The 9,930-nt window shown below is 37.0% G+C and overlaps 1 protein-coding gene across 1 annotated transcript in view; it reads left to right on the top strand.

Moving 5' to 3' along the window:
• ankrd11 (ankyrin repeat domain 11) overlaps positions 1–9,930 on the top strand; it is a 213,603-nt gene that overhangs the window by 183,746 nt on the left and 19,927 nt on the right. Inside the window, exons 3-4 of the mRNA XM_016540873.1 lie at positions 4,432–4,577; positions 7,731–7,869. Coding sequence (XP_016396359.1) covers positions 4,491–4,577; positions 7,731–7,869 — 226 coding nt within the window. The 5' untranslated portion in view covers positions 4,432–4,490. The remainder of the gene's footprint in view (positions 1–4,431; positions 4,578–7,730; positions 7,870–9,930) is intronic.

Consider the following 9,930-nt stretch of genomic DNA (forward strand, 5'->3'; position numbering starts at 1 on the left):
GTGTTTTCAGCCATTTCTTGAAAATATTGAGGTACTCAGCTGCTTGATTGAGTTGGGCAGGTCATTCCACCAGGAGGGAAGAACAGTTAATGTAGAAGTCCATGAAAGTTATATCATAGGTAGAATGCAAAATGTTTCAATACAAGCATTTCAGTCAAATGTAATTTATGCAATATTTCAAACCTTTAACCCACTTGGGAAAATCAACCCATGACAACAGTTTAAAAGTAGTCCAATTCTGTGGAAAAAACGCGGACTTGGTAACCCTGCATCCAACAAGAGCTGCAGGAGTCAGCTTTGACTGATCACAGGCCGAGAATAAGGAGAGATGACTGACAAGACCATCCTGGAGTATTTGCTGCTCAACAGATCCTGAGCTCATTGACAAATATCTGATCTTGTAAGATGTGCTCCCTTTACACAGAGTGCGTGTGATCAGACAACGAACAAAAGAGTAAAAAAAGAGCTGCGTCACAGCGCATATCAAAAGCTCCCGTATCGGTTCTGTTTTCAGTACTGGAGAATAAAAGATACATTCTTAGATGTTTTTGTTAGTACGTGAACGTTATCTTACACATTTTATCTCCCCAACAGATTAATTTGAAATAAGTTTATAATGCATGTTGGCTATTCCCAATTCAGAAGAGCGCACACACAGCCTGTGTCTGTGAATGCTTCTCATACTCGCTCCTCTCTGCCCCACGCGGCGCGAATCCCGCGTCACGGACGAGCCGTTCACGCTTGCCGCACTCACGCAGCCTGTCTCGTAATGCTCGTTTATACTCGCACCCGGCTCCGCACCGCAAGTCTTCACGAGCGCATCTGGCAGTATGGATGAGGCTTGACGCACGCGCGCAACCTGTGTCGACTCGCGCCTGGCTCCGCGTTTAAAACGAATGTAAATTCAGTCTAACTGCTTGCTAATTTCACTTGGATGAAATGAAACATTCAGCACATTTTCCACTTGTTCTTAAAATCCCAAATACTTAAAATTAATAAATCAGCCTATGTAACATATGTAATACTTTAATAATTGACTTAAGAAATACAGTTCTTTATTTATAAAAAATAAACAAATATTTTCTGTGAAATTCAGTAATTAAGTTAATTCTGTAAAAGTAGTTATACCATTATAATCTTGCCTGCTGAAAAAAAAAACCAATAGAACCCCTCCCAAAACACAATAAAAATTTTTTATGGATTTCAGGGTTATAATGGGAATTGTATTGGTTTTAATGTAACCTATAATGTGGTGTCTATTTGATGGATTCTATTGGTGGGATGTAATCTGGCAGATGGCAACCAATAGAACAACAGTAATTCCTATTGGAATAATGCCCAAAACAAAAAATAATTTTGTAATGGTTTAATGGAAACTATAAGAATTTCTGTGATAGTTTCTATTATTTTTTTCAGCAGGGTAATGATACCCATACTGTGCTGCACATTATTGGCAATATTGAGCTGAAGCTTGACTTTGCAAATTTAAAATCGCAAATCAAATCGCAATCGCAATATCTGTCAAAAAAATCGCAATTTGATATTTTGCCCCCAAATCGCACAGCCCTACTTCCCAGGATATCTGCCAGCCCACCCTTCTATAACTGTCAAGAACCGGGCCTGTTTTGAAGTTATATTAGCTTAAAATTCTTAACATACAACTGTTTTAATTATTTTTTTGTAATTATTTTTAAAAAGTACTTAATTACTTATGTAAGGATATGTAAATGTAAGGATTTTAAGATTCTCAAGTCGGTAAACTAATTAATTAATAAGGGGGGGAAAAGTAGATCAAGAATCGTTCTGGAATCGGATCGTGACTCCCAGAATCGGAATCGGATCGGATCATGAGGTGACTAAAGATTCCCACCCCTAATGTACATACATGTTCTGTATTTGCGTTCAGAGCGGACTTTATGTACTCGCGTTGTTTTTGGAGATTTGTTGGCTGTTCCCTCCTGCCAGTTGAACTGTGGGATCTCACAGCTAACATATAGAAATAGTTGAATGGCCTGTGGTTGTTTTGATCTTAAAGCAGACCTGTGTGGGCCTGTATTGTTCTAGAACTTGCATCGACCTACTTTAGGGTACAAGCATGTCTGGGTTTGTGTGTCTGTTCCACACCACATTTGTTTATCCCCATTAGAACCTGACCTTTCGACCACTTTGAGGTGTGGAACTGCTTTGGGGTGAGGATGGGGTGTGGGAGACATGCCTGAATAACAGAAGAGCAGTATTACTCTCTGTCTGCATGCGCGTGCGGTATGTTAGCTGAAGATATAAATAGCTGTCTTTGAATTGGAGGGCAGGAGAGAGATGACTGTGGCGCCAGAGTAGTGGTGAGTGCCAGTTTTCCTGGAGAAGAGAAGGCAATGGGCAGCCCTGCGTGTCACAAAACTAAAACATGCATTATGGAGCTGGGGACGATTATAGTATACAGCTGCCCTCACATTAATCCTTGATGTTCAGCATATACTAATATTTGTTCAAGGGTGGTGTAGAGATGATCCAAGCATTATTACCTGTACAAATCTTGGTTGAATTTCACTAGATCTCTGTTGAGGGTCACCTGTCTTTTGCACTTTGACAACATTTGGGTGTGATGCAATGCATTTTTTGGTTAGTAAGGCTTGCAGTACAATAGATTGCTGTGCGAAAGGCTTTTAAATGACGTCGCTTGCAAATTCCATGTATTTTATGAAGGTAGTTTGTCTCCAAAGTGAACCCACATGCTTTATTTAAATTACGACGGGGCATCTTGAATCTACAGTCGTGCTGTGGGAATGTTTAGCATAAAAATTGCTCCCAAATGAGGAGAAAAAGATGAGTCTGCTGTCTTAGAGATTAAACAAAAGCATTTGTTCTAAATACCATACCACTGTCAAAGCCTTGATGCAAAAACTTTCATTGCATCAATATCGGCTGTCTGTCCAGTAAGTTCAAAATACTATAACGAATTGATTTTTTTTTTCTTTCTAATCTCTTGCAGCAGCCATCTCCACCCTGCAGTACTAATGAATTGCAGTGCACTTGCACGCTCTGCACTCAGTCACTTTAGTGTTTTTATATCTTCATCTTATCGTTTTGCCGGTAGCTCTGATCTGTGTGTACGTGACAGTGTCCGGGTTGTTTTTTTGTTTATTAGCTTCAGAATCACCGTGCAGAGCTTAATTTTTGTATTGTGTATTATAAACGAGAGAAAAGATTTGTATTCCAGAAATTGACTGAATTCTGTTGGTATTTAAAGGTGTTGCTTGAATTTGCAAATACCTGGGGTTTATGGAAATGCTATCAAAGCCAGACAACATTAAAATCTTGATGGTGTTTGCAATTGTTTTCTTGCTTGACTGGATCAAATGCATTCTGGGGAATGGTGCAAATTCTTGAACCGTGTTGCATTTAAAACATATATTGAATGTGTCATTTATCCTTATGAAAAGACTCAAGTCATTTAGGTTGCTTAACAGTTATCTACCATGAATTGCAGATCAATGTTTTCAGATGAACTGGTCTACCTCACAATGGGAAAAAAATAATGCAATTTGTTGGCTGAGGGGCTGTCAAGTATATGAAATTTTGACTGGCAATTGTGGTGGCAACTGATTTTATAGCAAATTCTGAAATGTTCATGTCAGTTACAGTGTACCTGGTCATTTTTATTATAAACTTAATGTTTTATTAAAATGTGCGATTTATAATGTAGGTTTTTGTTTTGTTTTTAAAACAGAATATTATAATTTTGTTAGAGAATTTTATGTTATTGAAAAAGATTACTAAGTAGTAATATTTGTGCCATAATTTATTCACTTTCATGTGTCATTTTACTGTTAAAATCCCGGTGTCTTTCACATGAAGACCTTTGTGTTTCTGTGTGTAATTGGCAATGGTTTTTTAATGTGCCTTCATTCCAAACCGAATGCTGTCATCACCTCTGTATCATAGCATGTAATTTGTTTATATGGTCATTTGTAAATGCCGGAAATGTTTATTACACAAATGAGAAGTGAAAATAAAATGCAGCCAGATGCCAATATGCTTGTAATTTGAAATGTACTCTGGTCACTGTTATATCAAATAAACATGATCAGTTGATTTTGTAACAACTGTGACTCTAACTCTAGTTTGATAGATTTTCTGATGACTGTTTGTTTTTACTATTCAGTTCTTGCATCCATCTAACAGGTTGACTGGTTGTATATAGAACATTAACAGACATCATTTCTTTCAGAAAATGAGATCAGTACATGCATGTTCTGAGATCAGTACATAAATGCTATTTGTTTTTGAAGATCTGTTGCTTTAAAGGGCTTTGAGAATGGGCAGTTGAGTAAAAATGGGAAAAAAATAGAGAACTTAGTGTGCTGAGTGAAATGTCATAAAGGAGATTGACAGTAAAGTGCTAATGTGTCCTTCCCTCTCTCTGTCTCACAGACGGTCGATGACGATGCGATGGAAGCGTGAATGAGGTTTGGCGTGGCAATAGCTGAACGATGCCCAAGGGTGGGGGTTCTAAAACCCCCCAGCTGGAGGACTTCCCATCCAACACCGACATGGTGGAAAAGCAGGGTGGGAAGAAGGTGAGGAAAATTGCTTTTATATCAAATGCACACACACTCTGCTGGTATAACTGCCTATAACCTTTCCAAGCAGTCAAGTAACAACCCTTCGGATAGTTTTTATCCTAAATCTTTTCTTAAGAGCTACATAAACTATTGCACTGTATTGTTGTGCTTATTTCAGCATTCAGACCATGAGTGGGCGTCTTTTATTTGTTTTTATACAATCAAAACATTTTAGTAAGAGTCAAAGTCAATATATGATACTAACTAATCATAATACACTAATAGTACACATCACTGTGATGTCTATATGTTGTGTTTTCATAAACCATTTTTGTAACCATTTTTATTTAAGATGGTCAAGGAGCTTAAAACCCATTGCTCTCTATAGCACCTAACTGGGTAATGTCATCATTAATAGATATTATTTTACTAGATGCACTACTTTAGATTTTTTTATGTTCTTTTTTTTTATATAAGTCTCTTCTGCTCACCAAGCCTGCATTTATTTGATTCAAAGTACAGCAAAAACAGTAAAATTTTGAAATATTTTTACTATTTAAAATAACTTTTCTATGTGAATATATTTTAAAATGTAATTTATTCCTGATTTCAAAGCTGAATTTTTAGCATCATTACTCCAGTCACATCCTTCAGAAAGCATTCTAATATTCTGATTTGCAAGAACATTTATTATTATTATTAAAATTTATTATTATTGAAAACAGCTTAGTATACATTTTTTTCAGGTTTCTTTGATGAATAGAAAGTTCAGAAGAACAGCATTTATCTATTTATTTATAGAAATCTTTTGTAACATTATAAATGCCTTTATCATCACTTTTGTGTTAGCACATCCTTGCTAAATAAAAGTATTAATTTCTATAATTTTTTCCCCAAAAAAAGTTATAATTATTCCAAGCTTTTGAATGGTATAGAGTGTATAATGTTACAAAATATTTTTATTTCAGATAAATGCTGATCTTTCTATTCATCAAAGAAGCCTGAAAAAAATGTATTCAACTGTTTTAAATATTGATAATAATAATAATAATAATAATAAATGTTTCTTGAACAGCAAATCAGCATATTAGAATGATTTCTGAAGGCTCATGTGATACTGAAGACTGGAGTAATGATGCTGAAAATTCATCTTTGATCACATTAATAAATTATATTTTAAAATATATTCAAATAGAAAGCAGTTATTTTAAATAGTTCACAATATTACTGCTTTTGCTGTATTTTGCATCAAATAAATGCAGGCTTGGTGAGCAGAAGAGAATTCTTTAAAAACATTACTGTTCAAAAACTTTTGACTGGTAGTGTATATTTGGTTTGTGAAGTTTCTTGTGTAAATTTACATGGATTGTGTCCCCAAATGCTGTTTATTGGACAATACAGACTTTTTACTGTTTGCAATTTGATTTAGTTCAGAAATTCTGATGTTATTTGTCTAGGCCATGCTGTTTTTCCTGTGTCTTGTGTGCTGTGTACTCTTGCTTTTGGGCTGAATATGTCTGATTTTGATATTTCATAATGCTACAGCTGTAATATAAGCACATCACCTTATACCCCAACATCGCAAAACTAAACTGTGAGAATATGGCAATCCTTTGTTAAGAGACTTAATCGTCTTGAGGGTTTTCAACATGTTGTTTAATGAGATTCACTGGCGTCCATCCCAGTATTGGTAAATGCAGGCAAAACAACAAAACCAACATCAAAATAGCACTCAATATACAGCTGTAGATTGTATTCTACTGTGTTAAGCAGGAAATCACTGTGGAAATGTAGTCTGGGATTGTATAAAAACAATGCATAAATTAAGAGGCATTTGATGCCATAAGTGTTTTTGAATCTGAGGGGTCAGTGTTTTGGTGCAAGACAAGCCAGAGATAGTGAAGAGTTTATGGCCCAGATGGTGTGTGTATGTACATCATTCTGTGTAGTATTGCATCAGACTCTGCGAGGGGGAGGGAGCGAGCGTGTGAGCGGACGAGGAAGAGTGAAATCATTGCTAGGAGACCAGCAAGTAAACAGGGCTGCTCACACAGATGGTTTTAGAGAAAGGCAGTGAAAGATTTTACTTGATTTAGCTTCGGTTTCTCTACGTGCTGTAAGAAAGCCTGCTCTCATCTATCTATCTCTCTCTCTCTCTCTCTCTCTCTGTCTGTCTCTGGCTCATTGTGTTTTCATATCTCTTTGAGCTCAGTTCTTGGGGGCAGATATTGTCTTTGTGTGTGTGCGCGTGTGTGTTTGCACTTGGATGACATCATAGTCTCATGACAGAGGGGGATGTGGGCTGGACGGAGAGGCTCTTGCAGTAGAAACAGCTCTACGCTGCATTCAGCTTTAGCTTTATCACTGTACTAAGAGCTCTTTAATTAGCCTTCATTAGCACTGCCAGTAGCAGACAGCCCCAGCTGCTTCAGTCCAACTTCCTCTTCCAACAGTCAGCCCATCGCTTATGTACATTCATGGAGTTTTATTATTTGTACAACCATGTATGTTTTTTTTTTTTAAAGAAGGGATCTGATTAAAATTTTAATTTCTCTTTTAGTTTGTTCTTTGTTTATTTTATAATACCTTCTGTTACAGATTTCAGCTACTCTCAGCTCCATTTAATACATTTTTCTGTAGATGTTGCCCCACTATCAGCATGGAAAATGTGGGAGAAGATTCCATTTAGGCCTAGTTGTACAGTAATAATAGGAAAGCACAGGCAGTATGGAAATATCCTGTATTCGTTACGTAGGCTGGTGTGTGTGTGTTTTTAGTCTGGAAGAATTTTTTGCTAAATTGGCTGTATTTGAGATCTGAATATTGAATGTTTTTGATGATGGGCTTTTGGCAGGACTGGGTGTGTGCAGCTTTGAAGAGGCTTGTTGAGGTGGGGGTTTTGATGGGTTCCAGTTGTTGATGTGAAGGGTCTGGAACAGTTTCAAAGCCCTCCTCTCACATGTCTTATATAGAATGTCTTGCTTAAAGTAAAGTAAAGATAATGTACATAATGTATGAAGCTTGTGTAGTTGTATATTCTGCATCAGTTTGTGACAGCAATATTTGTCCCAGAGCACTGTTATCAGCCCTTACTCTGAGCTAAATCATTTGAGATACTGTTATTTGCTGTTTCCTACTAAACTTGCACTATTTCCCATGTTCCCCTAGGATAAAGACAAAGGCTCTTCAAACAAGACTCCTAAACTGGATCACAGCGATGGTGTCAAAGAGATGAAAGAGAAAGCTCCTAAGAGGAAGCTGCCCTTCACCGTCGGAGCCAATGGAGATCAGAAAGATTCTGATTCGGGTAAGGGGGGCGGGGCCAGCACGTAGCACAGAACTGTGGGTAACAGGATGTGTGTGAGTGTTTGTGTGTAGGCTACTGTTGTTGTTTTTCTTCAGTAATGTGTGCCGGATGATAGAAGTGCTGATGGAGAAACCATTAGTCCTGTAATTGGAAATTTGTTGGATATGACATGCTGAGAAGGGTGAGATATCATACTCTTTTATTTATAGGGATCTTTTGATGTAGTTCAGCCTGGATCATTATCATTTTTGTTCAAGTATTTCATTTGATCCTAACTTAATGTGGGAGTTTACGGCAAGCGGCACTGTTATGTTGCAATTTGGCTAGTTTTTCCATTTGTTGTTGTGTTTTTTAGCTTGTGTAGAAAGACAGTGGTTTGAATGTATTTTGAGTTGTGTGGTTTGTTTTATGGCTGTAATTTCTGCATGTTTTTGAGAAAAGAGAACCCCCTCTCTTTTGAGACGTGGCTGTAAGGCGTGAAATCTTGCCCATTTTCTCTCTCATCAGACAATGCCTGAAGGGCTCATTGTAATGCTAATAGGGGGTGTGGTCACGTCCATTCTTTGATTGGCCTGTCTCTATGTTGGTCTCTCTTTCTCTGTCCAATTCCAACCCTTATTTTGCTCTAAACACTTAAGTGGAGTATTGCTTCTCCATTTGTTTTATCTATTAATAAGAAATCCATTGAATGTTCCTTCAGATTTTTTAGAATTCAGAGATTCAAATCCTCACTATTAGGCCATGCAATTGCAGCTACAGTGTCTGTGAAGATAGCTTGGATTTTGTTGCATGTTTTATGCTGCATCATTGTCTGTTCCTAATGGAATCTGTCCAGCTCTTGGCTGTACTCCAGCTCATGCACCCTTACTGGGACTTTTGGATGTAGTTGAGCTGCTCTCTCCATGGTCTCCTCCCCCAGTTGGAAGGTTTCCAGTACAGGACTAGTTAGATCTTTGTTCCATTACCGCAATGAGCTCACACAAACACCCTTTCGGCTGCTGCTGAAAGCTGGATGTGCATTTAACATTTTACTACAATGGGAGCTTTTTAATTATTAAGCATTAGCAGTCACTACGAAAGCCATTATTAACTCAGTCCTGGCCGGAATGAAATAGAAAGGAAGTTGTTAGGGTTGGGCGATATAGCTAAAGAATTTTGACGATAATCGATACATTAATATTTTTCCATTTGTTCTCAAATTTGAAAAGGTGTGGGTTCATGAAATAAAACATGATCTGGATAGAACAGCTGTTGTTACGAAGTACATACCAGTTGCAAAATCAACACTAGTTAAAAGAAATCTATACATAGTAATGGCTTATTGCTTTTTACTAAATGAAAGCAAAATGAACATTTAAAATCAATGAAATATAAATATATGAACATTTTTGGATTCAGTCCCACATTTAATTATGGTTAATCTATGAACTTTGCATTGTGTAGCTAACAGCATGAAAAACGAAGCTTATTCAAATTGTGTATGTTATAAACAAAAAAAACGGGTAAAGAGTGCTCCCTGCACTCTAGCGAAAACAACCATTATAGTGTTGAAGTTGTCTACACTGCACAATGAATATCTTATTTTCATCATATAAATCAGTGCATGTGCCACTGACTAAATAAAACACCTCTGATTTGGTACTGCATTCATTGCGATTGGCGCTGATTGACTACAGTGCTCACCGCTGTTAAACGTGTTGTAAATGGAAACCTTTGACGCTCTTCATAGAGCGTTCACATATATGCACAGAGACATTTGCTTTCTTGATTTAAGACGAGTCAAACTGGCTTACTGTCTTTAAGATAAACTTTACACAGTATTGTGATGTACACATTATTCCATAATTTTATATCGTCAGCAAAGATATCGCAATATCTCTAATCCGATGTATCGCCTAGCCCTACTGTAAAAAATGACCGTGAATTTAACGGTAAAAGACTGTAAAAATGCTACAGTAAAAACCTGTTAAATGGTTAACGGTAAATTCCCCTACTATATACGGTGAAAAACTGTATCGGACATTACATGTATTGGACATTAATTTTACGGTAGTATACCGT

Source organism: Sinocyclocheilus rhinocerous, unplaced genomic scaffold, assembly GCF_001515625.1.
Source record: "Sinocyclocheilus rhinocerous isolate Xijiao unplaced genomic scaffold, SAMN03320098_v1.1 scaffold36, whole genome shotgun sequence".
In the NCBI taxonomy this organism is placed as follows: Eukaryota; Metazoa; Chordata; class Actinopteri; order Cypriniformes; family Cyprinidae; genus Sinocyclocheilus; species Sinocyclocheilus rhinocerous.